This window comes from Plecotus auritus (assembly GCF_963455305.1).
Source record: "Plecotus auritus genome assembly, chromosome: 5".
NCBI lineage: Eukaryota > Metazoa > Chordata > Mammalia > Chiroptera > Vespertilionidae > Plecotus > Plecotus auritus.
Genome location: NC_137776.1, coordinates 185,515,890 through 185,537,777, shown reverse-complemented (window position 1 = coordinate 185,537,777; position 21,888 = coordinate 185,515,890). Strand labels below are relative to the sequence as shown.

At 61.1% G+C, this 21,888-nt stretch overlaps 1 protein-coding gene across 5 annotated transcripts in view; it reads left to right on the top strand.

Annotated features, from left to right (window-relative positions):
* EHMT1 (euchromatic histone lysine methyltransferase 1) overlaps positions 1-21,888 on the top strand; it is an 86,757-nt gene that overhangs the window by 55,892 nt on the left and 8,977 nt on the right. For 4 of the 5 annotated variants that reach the window (XM_080668442.1, XM_080668443.1, XM_080668440.1 and 1 more), the window contains 10 exons: positions 1,567-1,695; positions 1,952-2,097; positions 10,230-10,373; positions 11,187-11,413; positions 12,847-13,002; positions 13,947-14,029; positions 15,038-15,144; positions 19,250-19,372; positions 20,280-20,381; positions 20,734-20,838. In XM_080668442.1, the coding sequence (XP_080524568.1) occupies positions 1,567-1,695; positions 1,952-2,097; positions 10,230-10,373; positions 11,187-11,413; positions 12,847-13,002; positions 13,947-14,029; positions 15,038-15,144; positions 19,250-19,372; positions 20,280-20,381; positions 20,734-20,838 (1,322 nt within the window). The remainder of the gene's footprint in view (positions 1-1,566; positions 1,696-1,951; positions 2,098-10,229; positions 10,374-11,186; positions 11,414-12,846; positions 13,003-13,946; positions 14,030-15,037; positions 15,145-19,249; positions 19,373-20,279; positions 20,382-20,733; positions 20,839-21,888) is intronic. The other variant, XM_080668444.1, reaches the window with a different exon arrangement.

The following is a 21,888-nucleotide window of genomic DNA, read 5'->3' as shown; positions in this document are numbered from 1 at the left end:
GAGGGGCTGGGTCCGTGGTGTCGGACTCGGAGGGAAACTGGCCCGAAGCGCTGTCCTCTTCCCCCGCGCGCAGCTCCCTGCTGGCGTCCTGGCGTCCTCGCCTGCGCTGGGTCGTTTCCTCCCTGCGTCTTCTTCGGGAAAGTGTTTCTGTCGTTCGTGTGAGAGCGACGTGTGCCTTCCCAGGGCGCTCCCGCCTTCGGTGAGGTGCGCGCTGTGAATGTGTGCGCCTCGTACGAGTTTAAAGGGCGTTGACGCCTAACTTAGGACTATATTCTTTCCAAATTGTGCTGTTTGTGACCTCAGAGTCTGTGCTAACTGTCAGGCACAAAGATTTCGTCCCATCTTTTCTTGAAGTTTCCATCTAGCCCTATCATGGGTCTCCGATGCGGCTGAGCTGGTGCCTGTGCTGGGAGGCGGGTCCAGCGCGCGTCTCTTCCTTCCGTCCGGCTGTCCATCCATCCGTCTGCACCTGAAAGCTGCAGCACCCCATCATTTTCCTGATTATCGCAGCTCCCCTCATCCCCTGACGGAGAGGCAGCTCTGCTGAGTGGGTGTCGGGGAGGCGAAGCTGTCCCCCGAATGGAGGCGCTGGGAGTGCCTGTCACAGTGTGAGCCTGGACCGAGGTGTCGGGGCCTCCTTGCGCCTCCTGCCCCTTCCCGGACGGCTCCTCGCTCATCGTGGCTCACCCACGAGCCAGCTGCCGGCGTGCTCCTCTGCCGGCTGACGCGCAGGTGCAGGTCCGAGACGGACGTGCCTTTGGGGCAGAGGCGTCATCTTTGCCTGCGTGGTGAGACGTGGACAGCGCACGCCTGAGCACTCACCGGGAGCTGGGACGCATTTCTCTGTGAGGCTTAAAACGGCACAGACCCTCCTGCCCTTCAGGTGGACAGCGGCTTCTCGCAGGCGCTGGCTCCCTGCCTGTCCCGCACCCAGAGCAGAACGTGCGGCACTCGGAGGCGTGACGCCACCTTCGGCGATGTCTCTGCTTCCTGGCCGCTGAAACAGAAGCTGCGACACGGTGGCAGCTCGGTGTGCGCCGGCACCTGCCCTCGGCTGGGCGTGGTGCTCCGTGTCCGAGCGCTGTCCTCACAGCGGTGAGGCCCCGGCAGTGGCAGGCTCCAGGGGCCTCCTCCTTTGCACACACGCCGTCCCTGGGCCTGTTCAGAGGGGCGACCCTCTCCTAAACCCGGGTCTGGCGGCAGACGCCCCGAGTCCTGGCCCAGGAGTTCGCACGCGCGGGCGGCTCTTTGGCTGCTGCTGAGCGCCTGGTCTGACCCTGAGCGTCGCGGAGCACACACCCAGGTGCTCGCCGTCCTCTGGGCTGTGGGGCCCGCGTGGCTCTGGCCGGGTCCGTCCGAGAAAGAGCTTTTGACACATCCGAGCCTTGGTTTTGCTTGACACAGACCCTCCCACGAGTCGTGTGTGGACATGGGGCTCACACAGTGGGCGCAGGAAGGTGGGGAGTGCGGTGGCCTGGGCCGCGGTGGCGGCGATGGCTGAGCTGAGCAGGTGGATTGGCACCGCGTCTGGGGGCGCGGCGTTCACAGAGGTGCCTTTGAACGCAGGTCCTGAAGCGTACACGTCGTCTTCGGGGAGCGCAGAGCCGGCGGCCCCGGGGGACAGTGCGGGGTACATGGAAGTGTCTCTGGACTCCCTGGATCTCCGTGTCAAGGGAACGCTGCCCTCGCAAGCAGGTGAGCGTCAGGCTGTGACTCGGCTGGCCCCGTCTTGCCTTTCTGTCCCCTGGTCGGCATTCCTGGCCTGTGCCCCCCCATGGCAGCATTGCCAACACAGCACCGTGTCGCTGGTATTTCCCTGCCCTGAGGTTGCAAAGGCCGTGAGTCGGTCCCTTTGTGGACTGCGCTTCACTGTGGGGTTGTGTGTCAGCAGCCGGAGCGAGAGCCGGCACACATTCCACTGGTGGGGACGCTCTCGCGTGTCTGACTCCAGGGCTGGCTAACGGTCCCGACGCGGGGGAGACGGACGGCCTCCAGGAAGTGCCCCTCTGCAGCTGCCGGATGGAAACCCCGAAAAGCCGAGAGATCACCACTCTGGCCAACAACCAGTGCATGGCCATGGAGAGCGTGGACCACGAGGTGAGCGTTGACTTTCCTTAGCCGAGCAGGGGCGTGGCAGTGCCCGAGCGGGGTCGGAGCGTGGCAGTGCCCAGGCTCACGGGCGCAGAGCCTGGCAGGCAGCAGAGTGCCGACCTGGAGCCCAGACACGGTGGCGAGCTCTTGGGGCGGCGATGCCAGGGTGCCACGCCTGCCTGCTGCAGGCTCATGCTCCGGGGAGGACCGACCTGCTGCAGGTGCAGGCGTGGATGGGCCAGCGGCCTCGAGCCCACAGCGCCGATGGCAGCGCCACGTCCCGTCACTCAGCCTGTCCACAGACCCGCCCACCCTCTCCCAGGACTTTCCTCCATGACAGAGGCACGCACACGCCTGGCCCGTCCCCGCCTCTGCCATCTGCAGCCTGACTCGTCGCCCTCGGCCCTCGTCCTGGCTGTGAGCTGGCAGTCCAGCGCAGACCCACACACCACTGAATATTTCAGGATGCGTTTCCCTAAAAAAGGACATTTCTCATGTAACAGAAATAGCGACTTCCTGTTACATAATGCCCAGGCCAGAGTCGGATGTCTGTGAAAACTGTCCTCTTACAGTTTCCCCCAGAGTCCTCCTTGTGGCATCGGCCATGCGTGCCCTGTGTTTCTGCCTCTTTTCACCCAAACACTCCCGCCGCCCCTCCTCTCCCGTCCGCTGCTGGGCGACCTGGACCCCCGGACGCTGGGGCTGGGGCTTCCACGTGTTAGGTCGGGTCCTCATCCCGGGGCCGGAGCGCTCAAGGTTCGGGCACGCCACGCTTCGGCTGTGTGTCCATTTACGCTGCCCAGAATGCTCTGGAGCCGGTCTGTGTGGCGGCCGGTGGCCCTGCCTTCAGTCCTCAGCCTTCCCGTGTCCTCGGGCACTGCCATTCCTCCCGCAGTCCCGGCTGGGACTCGGGCACAGAAGACCTCCCTCTGCTGGCCCCGAGGACGCCTCCACGGCACACAGCATCATGGCTGGTGCTCGGTCTCCTCAGTTTCCAAGTAACGAGCGGTTCCCAGCGCCCTCTGTGCAGCCCGCCGGTCCCTCGGCCCCTGTGGACTGCCGTCCGGCTGTTCCTCTGGTGGATGTCCGTGTTAGTTCGTTGGAGTTTCAAAGTGGGGTGGCTGGTTCTGTTACTCGGGTGGTTTCACAGGGAGACTTGTCTTCTCCTCTGGTGTCTCATTCGTTTCCCAGTCCCTCCGACAACTTGTTCCATCCTCTTCTGAGGTGGACCAATCCTCCCTTTCAAAACATCATTGTGGACGTGAATATATATATAGATACACATTTTTATGTTTCTATTGGTTTTTAGAGAGAGACGAAGGGAGGGGGATAGAGAGATAGAAACTGATGAGAGAGAAACATCCATCGGCTGCCTCCTGCACGCCCCCTCCTGGGGATCGAGCACCCAACCCAGGCATGTGCCTGATCGAACAGTGACCTCCTGGTTCATAGGTCGACGCTCAGTCACTGAGCCAGGCCGGCCGGGCTGCATGAATGCATTTGGGGTTTTCTTTGTGTTTCGTTCTTGGTGCTCCCGCAGCCCATCTTTGGCTCACACATCTTCACGTGGCCCTCTCCTGGGGTTGTGACTGCTCCCGCGGTGCCGAGAGGTTCTGTGCCTTTCACTGTTCCTCTCAGAGGGCCCGGCGCCTTCCTAGGTGTGGAGGCCATGTGACCCGGAGCCAGTCGTTTGCATGGTGTTGAGAACGATTCAGAGTGCAAGACACCGTGGGCTTGGCTTCGCTGGAGCCACTGAACTGGGCGACGGTGGGGATTTCCCAGCACCTGTCCTCTTTTTTTTTTTTAATCCTCACCTGAGGATATTTTCCCATTGATTTTCAGAGAGAGTGGAAGAGGGAAGGAAAGACAGAAATATCAGTGTGGGAGAAATACATCAATTGGTTGCCTCCTGCACACACCCTGTCCAGGGGCCGGGGAGGAACCTACAACCGAGGTATGTGCCCTTGACCGGGATCAAACCTGGGACCCTTTGGTCCATGGACCAACACTCTATCCACTGAGCCAAACAGGCGAGGATGCAACCAATCTTCTAAGAGACTACCATGTACCTTTTAAAAAAAATTAAGTTTTTTTTAACTGCAAGTTTATTTAACACAACAATCCCTCAGCTTTACTGAGGTGGTTGACCATGTCCATGACTAAATCCGCCTCTAAACTGGAATTCATGGTTCGATTCCCAGTCAGGGCACATGCCTGGGTTGTGGGCTCGATCCCAGTGTGGGGCATGCAGGAGGCATCTGATCAATGATTCTCTCTCATCATTGATGTTTCTATCTCTCCTTCTCTGAAATCAATAAAATTATATTAAAAATTTTTTATTGCTGTTTTGGAAATAAGTTTTTTTATGTTAGCATATGATAGATATATTGCTATTTTTAAATTGTTACTTAAAATTTTTTAATTTCCAAGAACCAAGATCATGGCATAAGTAAACACCTGTACTTGCCACCTCCCACCTCCCACAACTACATCAAAATTACAACCAAAATACAGAACAATTATCATTCAGAACCGCCTGAAAGCTGGCTGAATGGAAGTCCTACAGCTAGAGAAGAAGGAAGCACAGGGAGACTGGTAGAAGGGATGGAGGCGTGATAAGGGCTGGTCTGAAACCCACCTGTGTTCGTTTTTTGTTTTTTTAATTGGGAGGGAGATAGTCTCTGTTTGTAGCAGTTTTTCCATATGAATGGCCTGTCCTGGCTGAGACTTCAGACTTTGCTAAAATCTCTCAAAGAAGCTGCAGCTGGGTCAGCGTGCCCCAAACCCATCAATGAAAGGCTCAGGACCTGGTACTAGCACCAGCCTGCCTTGCTTCACAGCTGAGCCTCATCTGGGCACCTCCAAGCCCAATACAAATAGGAATCTGCAGATCTCCCTGTAGCTCCTGCCAAGGCAGGGGCTGACTGCACCACCCAGGAGGCCCCAGAGCCAGTGCACCAGTGTGACCGCTTCAGGCTTTCCCACATTACAACTCTACACGCCCACAAGCAACCCACAAGGGGCAGACTCGGTGAGCACCAAAGCCCACGGAAGCAAGTCCTGCTCCATGGGGGTGTCTCCTGCACAGCAGCTCTCCCCTGTAGTCGCAGCTGGTCCTCAGCCAATTGGCCCGGAGGTCAACTCCTCCCAGTGACTCCAACAGGAATCAAGGCTCAACTAAAAGACTGTGTACACAGCCCACACGGGCTGAGCCGCTGGGCCCTACAGGACACCTGCTACACAAGACCACTCTACCACCTCCAGGAGACAGAGCGTCTCCACCTAATACATAGAAACAGACATGGGGGGGCAGCCAAAATGCGGAGACAAATACGTCACAAATGAAAGAAAGGCAAGTAAGCAAACTGCGGATACAGAGTTCAAAACCACGATTACAAGGTTACTCAAGGATCTTCATGAGACCTTCAAGGATCTCTGTGAGAATGTCCAAGATACGGCCCTCACCGGTGTGGCTCAGTGGATGGAGCGTCGGCCTGCAGATTGAAAGGTCCCAGGTTCGATTCCGGTCAAGGGCATGTACCTTGGTTGTGGGCACATCCCCAGTAGGAGGTGTGCAGGAGGCAGCTGATCCATGTTTCTAACTCTCTATCTCTCCCTTCCTCTCTGTAAAAAAAAAATAAAGTAAAATAAATCAATAAAATGTATTAAAAAAAAAAAAAAAAGAATGTCCAAGATACGAAAAAGGACCAGTCAGAAATTAAGCATACACTAACTGAAATAAGGAATAGTTTACAGGGATTCAACAGTAGAGTAGAGGATTCCGAGAATCAAATCAACGATTTGGAGTATGAGGAATTAAAAAATACCCAATCAGAAGAACAAACAGAAAAAAGATTCAGAAAATATGGAGATAGTGTAAGGAGCCTCTGGGACAGCTTCAGGCGTACCGACGTTCGCATTATGGGGGTGCCAGAAAAAGAAGAGAGAGGAAGATACTGAAAACCTATTTGAAGAAATAATGACAAAACTTCCCCACCTGGTGAAGGAAATAGACTTACAAGTCCAGGAAGTGCAGAGAACCCCAAGCAAAGGAACCCAAAGAGGCTCACAGCAAGACACAAAATTAAAATGCCAAGGGACAAAGACAAAGAATATTAAAAGCAGCAAGAGGAAAACAGTTACCTACAAAGGAGCACCCATACGACTGTCAGCGGATTTCTCAACAGAAACTCTGCAGGCCAGAAGGGAGTGGCAAGTAGTCAAAGTGAAGAACAGTAAGGACCTACCACCAAGATTACCCAGCCAAGCTGTAACTTAGAATTGAAGGGCAGATAAAGAGCTTCCCAGACAAGAAAAAGCTAAAGGGGGGACACCTGTAATACTCCAAACAATAAAGATTTCCAAAAAGAAGAAGATTTCACTTTTCACTGTGGTCAATGCCAGTGGCTAGGCCCCTTTGGGACAAAGCTCTGGCACCCTCGGTCGTTCTAAGAATGTTAAAGCTCCCTGAAGCCAAAGTTTTTTGGGGGGTTTGCTGTCCGCTTGCTCCGACTGTTTTATGTGGGATCCAGGAAAGTCGGGGGCTGCAGCTCTTCCCTCAAACTGTGTCTTCACGCTCGGCTGTCTCGCCCTCGGGTGTCGGCAGCCCTCTGTGAGCGAGCTCCTTGGTCCATGAATGCGGCCCAGTCCCCACGCATGCAGTCCCCTGCGCGTTGTTCTCAGCCTGACAGGTGCATGCAACCGAGCAACCCCCACCCGGCCAGGGCCTGCCGCTCGGGCCTCCGGTGGGTCTCGGTTCCTGCCCTGCGTGCTGGTCCTGCTGGTGCGGGCTCTGCAGCTCAGCCCCGCGTTTCTCCTTCCGGCCCTCTGGTCTCGTGAACAGCCTCCAGCCGCCCCTGCGCTGTGGCGCCCCGCGCGGTGCCTCACCCGTTAACGCCGCCTCCCCTTGGAGGCCCCTGCCCTCGCCGTCTCGCCCCGCCCTCACGTTTGCGGCGATAGCACGTTGGGTTAGTCTTGTGTGCCATGTGCGTCTGTCGCTTAATGGTCTGTGTGGGCATCCCCACTTAGTGGGATCATGGGTGTGGTCGAATCACCGTTAACGTTTCCCTGGAGTTAGGACGTAGCCGTCTGCTGCTCCTGGCTCTTCGCGTTGAGCCTCGTGCATTGGATGTCTTGTGATGTAGTTGATTCCATGGTTGGCTTTATCGTTGAGATCTGTTCCGAACGTCCGTCTTCAGTGAGTGCCCTGAGGTTACGGTGTATCTTTAACGTATCCGTTTCCCTTCCACGGATGCTGTACCGCTTCACGTGCCGTCTTAGAGCGGCCGAGCTCTCCCTCCTGTCCTGTGCACGTCTTAGCTTCGTGTTGCTGGGGCCCCCCAGCCCACGGCTGCTGCTTTCACTCGCCCGCTGGCTTTCGGACGGGGCGGACGCGCAGCCTTCTGTCACCTGCAGCTTTGTGCCGCGGCAGGTCCGTCTCCCTCTGGGTCGTCCTCGTGTCCGAAGGCCCTGCGTCTGTATTTTTCCTGGCGGCACAAGCCTGCTCACCATGGATCCTCTGCCTTCGGTGTGCTTGGAAGAGCCCATGTTTTGCCTTCATTTCTGGAAGGTGTTTTCGTGGAGAGAGTCGTCAGCACTTGCGGCATCGGCCAGGTGACTCCCGGGGCTTCCGGCGACACGCGGACCTGTCTGACCTGGTTCGTGCGCGTGGGGGGGGCTCTGGCCGCAGCCAGGCTCCCCGTCTTTGGCCGGGGGCGGGGGGTGTGCTGCTGCTCTTCCGTTTTTCTCTTGGTGGTTATCCTCGCGAGAGTTCTGTGAGCTGCGTATCCCTAGAAAGCTCTTGCCTCTAGCAATTTGCTTCTCAGCCGCTCTCTCTCCGGCTCTGGGCTCGGGCGCCGCGTGTTGGGGTGCGACCTTGTCTCCCAGCTGACAGCTGCTCCTCTCCTCCCCTCTGTGCCTTAGGGTGAGCTCATCTCTCTCCACCGTTCCAGACTCGGTGGTTTCTTCCCCCTGTGGAGTGTGCGTGTGAGCACGTTCTGTTCTAGTGTTTCCATGTGTGTTTCCCCCTGTGGAGTGTGCGTGTGAGCACGTTCTGTTCTAGCGTTTCCATGTGTGTTTCCCCCTGTGGAGTGTGCGTGTGAGCACGTTCTGTTCTAGCGTTTCCATGTGTGTTTCCCCCTGTGGAGTGTGCGTGTGAGCACGTTCTGTTCTAGCGTTTCCATGTGTGTTTCCTCCTGTGGAGTGTGCGTGTGAGCACGTTCTGTTCTAGCGTTTCCATGTGTGTTTCCCCCTGTGGAGTGTGCGTGTGAGCACGTTCTGTTCTAGCGTTTCCATGTGTGTTTCCCCCTGTGGAGTGTGCGTGTGAGCACGTTCTGTTCTAGCGTTTCCATGTGTGTTTCCCCCTGTGGAGTGTGCGTGTGAGCACGTTCTGTTCTAGCGTTTCCATGTGTGTTTCCCCCTGTGGAGTGTGCGTGTGAGCACGTTCTGTTCTAGCGTTTCCATGTGTGTTTCCCCCTGTGGAGTGTGCGTGTGAGCACGTTCTGTTCTAGCGTTTCCCCCTGTGGAGTGTGCGTGTGAGCACGTTCTGTTCCAGCGTTTCCCCCTGTGGAGTATGCGTGTGAGCACGTTCTGTTCTAGCGTTTCCATGTGTGTTTCCCCCTGTGGAGTGTGCGTGTGAGCACGTTCTGTTCTAGCGTTTCCATGTGCGTTTCCTCCTGTCTCGGCGGATGGTGAGCTGCCTGGGCCATCCAGCTGTTTTTCTGTCGCTCCTGCGTCTGCTGGCGGCGGGTCCAAACCCAAACCCCTCCATGCCCAGCTCCTGAGCCCTGGTGCCTGCTTCCCGTGTCTCCTTTACCCGAGAGACTCCAGGCCCTCCCCTCCCCTCCCCTCCCCTCTTCTTCCCTGGAGGCAGGGAGGGAGGAAAGTGGGGGAGCAGAGAGAGCGAGCAAGAGAAACATCGCTGTGAGAGGCACGTGGGTGGGTTTCCTCATCGTATGCGCCCTGACCAGGGCCAGGATGAGCCTGCAACCCAGGCATGTGCTCTTGGCCAGAATCGAACCCAGGCCTTGCGTCCGGGCCGACGCTCTGAGCACTGAGCAGCACGTCCAGGGCTGACGTGTTCCCCGTGGAACACCGAGACCCTCTCCTTCCGGTTTGCGTGGTGTGGCCCTGCTTTGTCTTCTCTGCGGGTCCTCAGCCTGTCTTCGTCCTGGTGCTGGGGTCCTGGATGCTCGGGGCGTCTTGGCTGTGGGGCCACGGTGGGTGTTCCGGGGCAGGGACCTGCCCGTCCCTCCGTCTGGAGCTGTGCTGCCTCTTGCACAGTTTTGACTTGCTGCTCAGCGGTGAGAACGCCTGCTCCGAGCACTTCACGGAGAGCCTCGCCTCCGTCCGGTGTCCAGCCCTGGAGCCCGTGCTTGTCCCGGTGTCTTCCTGTGGTCTCCGGTTCCTGCTGCCGAGCCGCTGGGCCTGCTCTCCAGGGGCTGGTCACGGTTTCTCCCGCTCTGCCCTCTCTGCGCTCCTCTGACCCGGGTGCCCTGCTCTCTGCCCGTCTCAGCGCCCTGGGCAGCCACCCGGAGGGGGCCATCGAGAAGGAAGGTGGGGCTCGGGTGTGAGGCCCATGACTCACTGGCTTTCTCTTACCCAGATGTGCTCGGTGGGGGTGAGGGGGTTGCGTCAGCTCATCAGTCACCGGGCAGGAAGTGAGGTCCCGGTCAGGCTCAGGCGGGCTGCTGTTGGTAGGCACCTGGGCTGCACCCCACCTGTTGGGCTGCGTCCCAGGCCCGTCCTCTGTAGCTAACAGGTCACCCGTCGTCTGTAGCTAACTGGTCACCCGTCGTCTGCAGCCTGGGTGTGGCCTCTGCTCTGCTGTCCCGACACATGCCGGTTTCAGGGAGTCTCTCTGCTCCCTGCTGCTGGCCCCTAACTTCGTGCTCCAGCCGGCCTGCCTGCCTGGTGTGCGTCCATCTTCACTCAGCCTGGACCCCGACTTGCTCAGGATGTTCTCTTAGGTTTTGCCGAGTGAACCAGCGGCGGCTCTGACACGGCGGGGCTCCCCGTCACGTGGTCGTCCTCTCGGGGCAAGTGTGTTCTCGACCCCACACGGTGCTCGAGGTCCGCCCTGGACTCGCACCCGCCAAGCCGCCTGGTGGCTGTCGCTGACCTGTGTTGTCTGATTGCAGCTGGGCAGGTGCACCAACAGCGTGGTCAAGCACGAGCTGATGCGCCCGTCCAGCAAGGCGCCGCTCCTGGTGCTGTGTGAAGACCACCGGGGCCGGATGGTGAAGCACCAGTGCTGCCCCGGCTGCGGCTACTTCTGCACGGCGGTAAGCGCCCGCTCGCCCGCAGCCAGCGGCCTCGGCTGGCACACGTCTGCTCCCAGGGCAGGCGCGGCCCCGCAGCTTATGAGTCTGCCCCGCAGCTTCTGAGTCTGGGGTCATCTGAGCTCTGTGCGTGCACACACGCTCTCGCACTCACACGCAGCACGCCCCCTTCCTCCTGCCTGTGGCCTCGGCCTCCAGGAGCAACAGGGACTGGGCGGCAGGCTCCGGGCGCCGTGTGAGTGCACAGCCCGCGCCCTGGGGAGGGCGCGCTCTGCCTTCTGCGCTGCCCTTGCCGCCTGCTCCTCCTGGGTCGTCTTTGGCAGTCACTTCTCCCACAAACACCTGTGCCTGCAGCGCTCAGGCGCCTCCGCGGGCCGCTGTGGATGTCGCCCCTCTGCCTCCCGTCCGCACCGTGCGCTTTGCTTCTGATGGAGAGGGGGAGGCCGCATATGCGTGTTCACGGTCTCCAGCGCACCCTGTGCCACCCGGAGGCCTGTCCCGAGGTCACTGCGTGCCAGGTGCTGACGGCGACCTCGCAGATCAGTGTCCGTGGCGCCCTCCTCCTGGCGCTCGGCTGACTTGTGCTTTCTGTCTGTCCCCATGGTCCTTCTTGGGCCTGGCCGAGATGGCCTCTCCCCTGTTCGGACAGCAGAGAACCCGGCCGCGGCTTGGGGCGCGGGGTGGGGCCCGGTGAAGGCCGCACGCAGGCAGGATTGCAGGGCCTCCCCTCGCTGGCCTCCCTCCGGCTCCGGCACACGTCGTCTGCTTTTCTGCGCACCAGCCCCCCTTCAACACGACCCCCGCTCTCCCGCCCAGGGCAGCTTCATGGAGTGCCAGCCCGAGAGCAGCGTCTCGCACCGCTTTCACAAGGACTGCGCCTCCCGCGTCAGCAACGCCAGCTTCTGCCCCCACTGCGGGGAGGAGACCTCCAAGGCCCGGGAGGTGACCATCGCCAAGGCGGACACCACCTCCACCGTGACCCTGGCCCCGGGGCAGGAGAAGAGCTCCGCTGGGGAGGGCCGGGCCGACACCACCACCGGCAGGTAGGTGCCGTCCGGCTGAGCGGGTGGCGCGCCCGAGACGCACCCGTCTGTCCTGTGGTTGGTGTCGCTGCTTGTCCTGGCCTCGCGCTGACCACTCTGGCATCTGACATCCCAGACGCGCCGCGGTGCACGCTGTCGCCCTGGCACGGAGGTCTCCTCCGGGGCTGCTTTCTTAGAGTCGTTTGCTTGTTTTTGAGCCAGTGTCTCACTGTCCACGCTGATGTGACATCATCGTGTCTTCCGGGGGTAGCATAGTTCTCTGGGTAGCTGTGTACATTGGAAACACCTTTACATGTGTGTACATGTCAGTACACATCTATACATGTCTCTGTGTGCACATGTACATGTCTATACATGTATGCATGTTTGTAACATCTGTGTTTTTATGTGTATGTACACATCTATGTGTGTACATATGTTTCTGTGTATGTCTACACATCCATGTGTGTGTTCGTGCACGTGTACATGTGCACCTGTATGCATCTATATATGTGTGCATGTTTATGTACATCTGCACCTCTCTATGCATATGTGTACTTTTATATCACTATACATGTCTATATACATGTATATGTATGTGTACACATGTAATGTGGAGCATTAGAGTCAGCTGATGCTGTCTCTGTCACAGCTTTATGTTTCGAAGGTCCTAGCTGAACACAGGAAAGAAATAACGTAAAAGACAAGGCTTCGTATTGGAAGCATATACATTTCTTTCTGGGAGAATTCAATAGAAGCCCTGGCCGGGCGGCTCAGCTATAACGTCGTCCCGGGCACCAAAAGATGCAAGTTCGATTCCTGGTCAGGGCACCTGTGGGAGGCAGCCGATCAATATTTCTCTCTCACATTGCTGTTCCTCTCTCCCTCTCTCTCTAAAATCAATGAAAACATATTCTTGGTTGAGGGTTAAAAAAAAGTCAGCTGAAAGACAAGGAGTCGCTGAGAGTGAGATAAGGTAGAAATACCGGAAACCGGTTGCCGTGGTCCCTGCCAGCAGAATCCAGCCAGAACAGGGAGTGAGCGCCTTCAGACCTGCAGAGCCGCAGGCTGCGCAGGGCCCTTGGTGCCCCACGCTGGTGCAGAGAGCGGCCCGACCCCCTGCAGGTCACTTAGACCCGCGTGCAGACAGTCAGCACGGCAGGGTCCGCTCCTTCACGCGGACTGTCCCCCTCGTGCACTTGAGTAACGATCGTCCTGGCCCGTCTCCTGGCGTGGTGGGCTCGTAGGCTTAGCCCGCAGCTCGTGCACAAAAGCAGGTGTGGACGGACCACACGCCCGGGAAGCGTCCTGCTGCCAGGACTTGATTGTGAGCCCGGCTCTCTCCCTGGGGGGCCTCGCCCGCAGGAGAGCAGCGTGCTCTCATTGGTCTCCACGTGGAGGGCAGTTTCGGGTCTCCCCACAACTCAGCCTCTCACGTGCCCTTCTCCCCGAAGCGCTGCAGGCCCTCCGCTCTCAGAGGACGACAAGCCGCAGAGCGTGGCTGCCCAGGCGCCCGAGAGCTTCGACCCCGCGGGGCCGGCCGGACTGGCCAGGTCGGGACCCGGGAAGGAGACCCTGGAGAGTGCGCTCATCGCCCTGGACTCGGAGAAGTAAGGCTGCGCTTGGGGCTCGCTCTGGGCCCGCCCACACCCCGTGCCCACCTCCCCTCCCGGAGCCGCCGCCTCCAGGCTGTGTGCATGCTGGGCCCTCACGTCCCTACCTACCGCTTCCAGTTCTCACCACGATGCTCTTCCCGGGTGTCTGCCTGCCTGGGCTGCGGGGCTCCCGGGCGGTCACTGGCGTCGGTTGCCCAGCAGGACAGTGCGCACGCTGCCACCTGTTTCAGGAAGGGATTGCGAGTGACCCCGTCACACTCAGCGCAGTCCTGGCTGTGAGCCATGTTTCCCCGGCGTGCTGCTGGTCTGCTGCGCTGCCCCGGGCCCGGCGCCGGCTCTCAGTGTGCAGCCGCTTCTGGCCCGGCAGGGGCCGCAGTGCCCCTGACCAGCGAGACGGGGCTTCCAGAGCGAACATGGTTCGTCCTCAGGAGTGAGGCGCTGGGGCCTGGGTGAAAGGGATCGGCCCGGAGCCGTGTGGGCAGGGAGTCACGGTGTCCGGGCTAGGTCAGCTGCGCCTCCCTCAGTCTGGTGGGGACGTGGCCAGGGTCCTCTCTAGGGCTCAGGAGTGGGCACACAGCTTAGGCCATGGTGTCACCCTCAGCTTCGTGGCCCTGGCCCTGGGCCTGGCTGCCTCCGGGAGTTAAACGCTGGAGAGACTGCACTAAGGGCCGGCGCACGGCCACTCGGAGTCGGGCCTCGTCAGCGCCCGGCCTCAGCGGCCGAGGGGCGCTCTGTGCCGGCGATCCCGTCCTCCCGTGCCCAGGACCCAAGAGCCCTGTCCTGCTGTGGATGGAGAAGGCAGTGGCTCGTGTTTCGTTTGTGGTGTGCAATGCCACGAGCCTGGAGGGTTTGGGGCCCTCGACCTGGAGGAATCGACGGGCAGGCGTTGTGAGTGGCAGTAGGTGGGCGGTGCTGACGGCCCTGTGCTCTCCCCACAGACCCAAGAAGCTGCGCTTCCACCCCAAGCAGCTGTACTTCTCCGCCCGGCAAGGGGAGCTGCAGAAGGTGCTCCTCATGCTGGGTGAGTGCCCGGCACTCCGTGGGCCCCGAACCCTCCCCCCGCCCGCCTCCTCCCCTGTCCTGGCCTCCCCCCCCCCTTCCCCCACATTCCCTGGCCCACCAGCCGCCGGCCCCAGGCCTCAGGGAGCAGACACCAGTCACCTCCTTCAGAGCCTGTTGACGCTGGTCACACGCAGTTGTCTGTAGGAGTGGGAGTCCTCTCTGTGAATTTCTCACTTTAACAAGGAACTGAGTGCATGGCTGTTAAGAGGAAGTGCAGACTCTCAGCCAGCCCGGTGAGCTGCCCGCGGTGCTGGGCAGAGCTGGGAGCGGCAGGGACGCCCCACCTTGAATGTGGAGCCACCCTGCACCTGCGTCTGTGGGGTGGACGTTGGGGTCTCCGCCTCCTCACGGCTGCATTCCGAGCTCCCAGCTCTGGGCCTGCTTTCTCTGGGCTGCAAAGGTGATTAGAACTCCCTTCATTTCATAGTAAATCAGGAGAGAAACTTAACAGTTTGCTCTAAAAGTTGTATTGAGCCTGGCCGGGTGGCTCAGTGGTGGAGCATCAGCCTATGAACCAGGAGGTCACAGCACTATTCCCAGTCGGGGCACAGGCCCGGGCTGTGGGCTCGATCCCCAGTGTGGGGCATGCAGGAGGCAGGTGATCTGTGATTCTCGCTCATCATGGATGTTTCTCTCTCCTTGTCCCTTCCTCTCTGAAGTCAATGAAAATATATAAAAGAATAAAAATAAAAAATAAAAGCTTTTTTAATGTTCACCTGTGACAGTGACTGGGCCCAGGTTAGACAAGGGCAAAGGGAGAGGATTTGTATGGACCGGTGGCTTCTGACAGCCTCCCCTCTGCTGACGTGGAGAGCTCCGCACGGCTTCCTTCCGGCCGGTCTCCACCAGACCCAGGTGCTGCTGCCCCGTGGCGGGGCCCAGCCGGCGGCTCAGGTGCCAGCGACGGCCTGCTGCCGGGAGTTGGCGCCGGCTCCGAGATAAGCAGCCAAACCTGTTTTTTTCACAGTTGACGGAATTGACCCCAACTTCAAGATGGAGCACCAGGGCAAGCGGTCCCCCCTGCATGCGGCGGCGGAGGCCGGCCACGTGGACATCTGCCACATGCTGATCCAGGTGCGTGTGGGCTGTCCCCGAACCGCAGGCTGCTCCGCGCCTCCGCCTGGCGGTGGTTTCTGAGATGTTTACTGACACGTGTGGAGGGGTCAGGCCCCGGCGGGCTCACCCTCCCTTCCTGGTCCTCACTGGAGTGTGTCGCCCACGGTTTCAATCAGCCGTGTGAGTGACGGGGAGGCCATGTAAACACGCAGCATTCGCATTGCCGGCGTCTCCGAGGGCTGTGGCGTCTGCACCTGCCAATTCCCTCCTGGCTGCAGACTGACGCCGTCCCTGCACCAGCCCTCGGGATCTCGCCCCGACCGGGCCGGGGTCTGCGTCCTGGAGCCCACCTGTTGCATCTGACTCTTCCTGTGCTTCTTGTCCTCTGCCCGGGCTTCAGGGAACCCCCACAGGGCCAGGGGCTCCCGTGTCTGCGCCCGGAGCTCCGCAGATTCCGGGCCTGGTGTCTGCTGGTCTCCGACGGTCCCCAGCTTGGTTTATGCCGACGCTCTGGTCCCACGGTTCCTGCGGGCCCCTCTCCCCTTCCCGGTCTGCGGCCAGGCCTCGGCCTCCCTCCGCTCCTGCAGGGTGCTGTCGGTCTGCGTCCTGGCCCCGAGCCTCTCTGCGGAGCCACTGTCCGTCCTTGTCCTCTGACCACATCACTGACGGTCACTTTGCATTTTATGCATCTGTTTGCTCTTTTTTATCTAGATCAGTGGTTCTCAACCTTCCTAAGGCCGCGACCCTTTAATACAGTTCCGAGAACTGCTAGCAGGAACACAGCTACTTACATGACGATTCATAGCAGTAGCAGAATGACAGTTATGAAGTAGCAACGGAAATAGTTTTATGGCTGGGGGTCCCCACCCCGTGAGGAACTGTTAAAGGGCCGCGGCCTCAGGAAGGCTGAGAACCGCTGTCCTAGAGGCCTTCCCCAGGTGCCTGTTGGCTGCTCTTTGTATTTCAAGGAAAGTGCCAGATGCTGCTCGTGGGCTCTCGGGGCCTCGTCGTGTCTGAGACCCGCGGGGGCCGCTGTCCCGTTGGGCCCCAAACATGGCTGTCACCAGTGCATGCTCGGTGGGAGCTGTGAGGCCTGACGGGGCGGGACTCGCCTGCTCTCCTTCCCTCCTGTGTGCCTGTCCACGGCCATGTCACGTTCTCCGGGGGTGCCCTTCGCACCTCTTCTCCCTGCCCCCAGAGGCAGCAGGTGCGAGCACCGAGCAGGATCCAGCGCCCTGCACCCGGAGCCGCCTTAGAGGAGACACAGCTTAGAGGAGACACCCTTTAGAGGAGACACAGCTTAGAGGAGACACCCCTTAGAGGGGACACAGCTTAGAGGAGACACCCCTTAGAGGGGACACAGCTTAGAGGAGACACCCCTTAGAGGAGACACGCCTTAGAGGAGACACCCCTTAGAGGAGACACAGCTTAGAGGAGACACCCCTTAGAGGAGACACAGCTTAGAGGAGACACCCCTTAGAGGGGACACAGCTTAGAGGAGACACCCCTTAGAGGAGACACAGCTTAGAGGAGACACCCCTTAGAGGGGACACAGCTTAGAGGAGACACCCCTTAGAGGAGACACAGCTTAGAGGAGACACCCCTTAGAGGGGACACAGCTTAGAGGAGACACAGCTTAGAGGAGACACCCCTTAGAGGAGACACAGCTTAGAGGAGACACCCCTTAGAGGGGACACAGCTTAGAGGAGACACGCCTTAGAGGAGACACACCTGTGGGCTGGATGTCTGGTCCCAGCGGAGCTCCTCGGCCTCCCCAGCCCTGTCGCGGGCGAAGAGCCTGTTTGGGCGTGGCTGTGTGGGCAGCACGTGGCGAGATGTTAAATATCTCTGCCTCGCAGGCTGTGTGTGAGCAGCCTGCAGTCTGGCCAGTGCTGTGGTTTCTGGCCCCGGTTTATCTCTAACGCCTTTCATTGTGGTCGGAGCCCCGGCCCGGCCCCTCCGAGGGCCCTCGGCCTGGTGGTCGGTGTGATGGCGCCAGGGCCGCGCTTTCTGTATTTCCTTCCGGAACCCAGGCAGCTTTCCTGAGGTTCCCGAGGAGAGACGTGGGCCGGTTTAGTCCTGTTTTGCCAGGAACCCAAAGGTGCTGCTTTCGCAGGTTCAGCTTTTTTGTGGGGGTGATCTCCCCTGGGTCGGCTCTGGCCTTGTGTGCCCCTCAGCCCCGAGGCAGCTCTGAGAGGGAGCCCCAGGGCCCCTGCCTGACGGGTGGGCTCCGTCCCAGCGGTCCAGCTCGTGGAGGCGTGTGGTTTCGCCGCCCTCTGCTGTGTGCGTGCTGTCACGTGCGGCTGTTTGAATACAGCTGACAGCACTGAGCGAAAGGAGGTGCGCTCCTGGGCTCGGCACTGTTGGGTGGCCGTGCGGGTGGCTCGGGGACAGCATCCGGCCCCAGCCTTGGGCCAGCACTGAGGACACCCCTGGCTGCGCACCCTGTCCTGGATCACGGCGGGCCACCGCAGCGGCCTTGGCCACGGCTCCATCTGCGTCCACACCTCCGCCTGCTCCCTGCTCCGTCCCGGCTGCGTTAGGTGTCACGCCGTCCGGGATTTCCCTCTTCGGCTCCAGCTCTGAGCGTGTGTGTGAGCCTGGGTTTTCTGAGAAGAGGCCCCAGCCAGGGTGCTGCCGAGGGCTGGGCGCGCACAGGTGTCTGTATCTCATGCCCATGGCAGGGAGGGTTTGGGGGACACGTGGGGGCCGGGCCTGCTTGGGCTGGTGCTGTTGCCATGGGCGTCTGCCCTGGAGGCTCTGCTCCTTCCGGGTGGTGGAGCCCGGCAGTCGGGCACCTGCTGGCCTCACGCTCCTGTGTCTCGTTCTCGGAGTTCTCGGCTTCTCTCCCGGCCGCCCGTTTCTCTGGTGGTGACCGCTCCACGGGGCTGGCCTGCTGGTGTCCCAGGAGGCCTCGGTGCTGTGTGTGGAGCCGGTCACTGGCCTGAGAGCTGGTTTTCTGATCCATCCAAACGGCTCCTCACACCTGGACCCAGAGCCTCAGGGCAGGCCTGGCCCTCTGACCCCCGGCCTCAGGCCGTGCCCCCTCGAGCTCAGCTCTGGGTCATCAGCCCCCCTGCCCTCCCAGACGCAGGCCCCGCCCAGAGGGCCGTCACGGGCAGCTCCTGCCTTCAGCCGGCCGTGTCCTCCCAGAGCTGGGCGCACAGAGGAGTGCTGCCAAGTCCACGCGGCCAGTGTGCGGACAGCGCCGGCTTCGACCTGCAGAGGGCGCCCTGTGCCGCCCGGGCTCTCCTATCGCACGTGTTCGTCGTCAAAACACGCTGCTGTGGGGTTGTGACGGGCCGCCCTCCTCGGCTTTGAGCTTTTGTGCGTTGAAAACCGACCTTGTGCCCGTGCCCCGTGTCTCACCTGCGGCTCCGGCATCTTTGACCTCTGACCTCGGAAAGGAGTGAGTCTCTCAGAGTCGCTGTTCCCACGGGAGCCATCCAGGTCCGTTGGCTTTCTAACGGCTCCTCAGCCTTTCCCACAGTAACTGCTTTAAGACGAAACGTGAGTCCCGTGTCCACCCGTCTGAGCAGTGACCTTCCTCCCGAGGGGAGGTTTCCGCTGCCACACCCCTTTCTCCTCGCTCGGGACCAGCGCAGGGTCGGCCGCCCGCGTGTCACACACACAGCGTGGCCCGGGCACCGCTCCGTGGTTCCTCAGGTCCACACGCTTAGGAGAAACTAGGAACCGCTGCACAGTGCACGGAGGTTCTGTGTGTTTGGGCGAGCGTTCCCCAGAGAACGGGGCGGCGACGCTGAGTGGGGCCCTGCGGTCCTGCGGGTCGTCGCATCAGCACCTCTTGGGCCTCGCAGGGGCCCCTCTGCACCCCTTTGCGGCTTTGGGGGCTGTCGCCTTCCTCCTCATGTCTGAGGGTGCTGCCCTGGCTGTGCTGTGACGTTCTGTCACACTCACTTGGAAGTGAATGCTCTTGGAGCCAGAGCTGGGAGGGTGGCAGTTACACCTTCGTGTTCGGCGGCAAGTGCGACGAGGCTGCGCGGGGGAAGGACTAGCGCAGCCGGGAGATCTTTCCGTTTCGAGAGTGAAGCGTGCGAGGCGCCCCGTCCCCCCCGGGTGTGGCTGCAGAGCCGCTTCCCACTCTCCACTGTCCCTTCCCCAGGCGGGAGCCAACATCGACACCTGCTCGGAGGACCAGCGGACCCCGCTGATGGAGGCGGCCGAGAACAACCACCTGGACGCCGTGAAATACCTCATCAAGGCCGGGGCCCTCGTGGACCCCAAGGTGCGTGCGCCGCTCAGAGCCCCGCCCCGCCCCGTTCGTGTTTCTCGGCCCAGCAGGGACGGCTCCCTGCGCAGCACCTTCAGGAGCCGGGAGCCTCGGCCTCCACCGGGGTCTGGGACAGCGAGTCTGGGGTAGTGCGCCTGGCAGCAGACAGCTGGTCAGGGCTGCGTGCAGGGCGGGCAGCTGCCTTCACGGGACACACCTTCCTGCTGCCTCCACCTGCTGCAGCGAGGGGGAAAGAAAGAAAAGGGTCCCAGCCGGAAAGGAAGAAGCAAACGATGCTCCAGAAGACCTGCCCTTACGTGCAGGAAACCCTACAGAGCCCATGAGCGAGCTGTTAGAACTAACGAACGTGTGCAGGGGAGTTACGTGATACAGAGTCAGTACTGAGCCCTGGCCGGTGGCTCAGTGGTTAGAGCACCGGCCCTGGATCTGAAGGGTCTCGGGTTCGATTCCTGGTCAAGGGCACGTAACTGGGTTGCAGGTTCGATCCTCAACCCTGGTCGGAACACGTGCGGGAGGCGACCCATCAGTGTGTCTCCCACCCTCCCTCCCCAGTGCCCCCACTCTCTAAAAGTCAACGGAAAACTATCCTGGGGTGCAGAGTAACAGCAGCAGGACAGGGTCAGTGCAGACACAGGCAGGTGTGGTTCTTCACGGACCGTCCAGAAAGGAAGTTCACAAAACACGTCCATGTGCGACAGCGGCGAAGAGCGCGCCACGCTTAGGACACGCTTCACCGAGGAGCTGGAGACTCACTCAGAGCTGTCAGGAGCCGGTCGAGCTGTGGGCAGGGCTGGGGTCCCGGCCCTGTGACCTTGAGCAAGGCCCCACCCCCGCCAGCTCTCCCATTCCGGCGCCTTCGCCTCCGCGTCGTGGGCGTCTGACCCAGGCCTCTGTGTTGCAGGATGCAGAGGGCTCCACCTGCTTGCACCTGGCCGCCAAGAAAGGCCACTACGAGGTGGTGCAGTACCTGCTTTCCAACGGGCAGATGGATGTCAACTGCCAGGTGAGCCCCACCCTTCCCTCCCCGACCCCGCCCGCTGCCCCGCGCCTCCGCGTGCTGCGTGCTCGGGGTCCGGGCCACTGGGACCGAAGGGAGGAGCCAACACCGACCCTGCAGTGGCCCCTCCGCCTCCCGGGCCTGGGCGGGCTGCTCACAGCACGGCTGTTCTCTCCTCCTGCCACTCGGTTGCGTGCGTGGGCGTGTACAGGGGCTCGCGGCTCAGTCCTGTCGCCACGATGCCGGGAGCAGCGCGCTGAGCCTCGGTTTCCTTGTCGGCACGACACGACACGACAGGCGGCCTGCAGGCCGAGGGAGCGCGCCCGTGCCAGCGCTGGGCTCTTTCTTTTGGAACTAGGACGATGGAGGCTGGACGCCCATGATTTGGGCCACTGAGTACAAGCACGTGGACTTGGTGAAGCTGCTGCTGTCCAAGGGCTCGGACATCAACATCCGGGACAACGTGAGTGTCACCGGTGGGGCGGGCGGCCTGGCTGAGGGCCCGCCCTCGAGTCAGCCCGGTTCCGGTTAGTGTGTGTGTCAGCCGATGGCTGGCTGTAGCTCCAGGGCATGTCACTGACTGTCTGCGATGCGGACCGGGGAGCCCTGGGCGTCGCCCGCACCTGCAGGTAGAGGTGCCGCCTTGGAGGGACGGGGGCGGGGTGGGCTGAGTGAAGAGACAAGTGACGGTCAGTGTGTCGGGCAGGTGTGTCTGCCCAGAGAGCGTGGCCGCGGTCAGAGCCTCCGCAGCGCCCTGCTCGTGTGCTGGTGGAGTCGGGTGATAGCAGGCGGCGCTGAGGGACTTCCGGGACTTCAGGGACCCAGAGCCGGCTGGTGGTGGGTCAGCGGGAGGCCTGGGTGTGGCCCCGGCACAGGCTGGGTTTCTAGGCCGACACACAGTGTGGCTGCGTCCACTTCACAGGTGCCTGCTCTGCTCTTACCTTTCCTGAAGTGCCCTGAGCTGAGAGCGGTGCACACGCTTAGAGCGAGAGCGGGGCGGATTGTCCACGGGCCCGAGTGTCGCGGAGAGCACTTGGCTCCCAGCTGGGCTTGGGGTGTTCGATCGCGGCCCCGGTGGGACAGGCAGGAGCTAGGACGGGCAGGGGCCGGGGGACCCACATGGTGGCCCCACTGAGGGGCCAGGCTGGTGGAGCGGAGCGCGGTTCCGGGCAGCAAGGAGTCTGTGCCTGCGCGGCAGCCCCACTGGGCAAGCTGAGCTGCCCGCCGCCTCGGGGTCCATGGGGGCTCAGGGCCGCCCGCCTGCGAGGCCCTTGGCCTGGGAGGGTGGGGGCAGGCAGGGACGGCGCCAGGCCAGCCGGGAGAGGGTGCCCGTCCCCATCTTGTCTTCTCCCGACGGCACGGGGAGTGCTGCGTCCCTGCTCAGTCCCGGCCTCGGTCGGACCTCTGTGTGCGCTTCCTCTCCCCTCACCTGGGCTGCTGTACCATGCGCCCTTCCGCACGTTGGTCCTCAGGGCTGCCGGGTCCTAAGAAGCTGCTGGGCCCTGACCGGTGT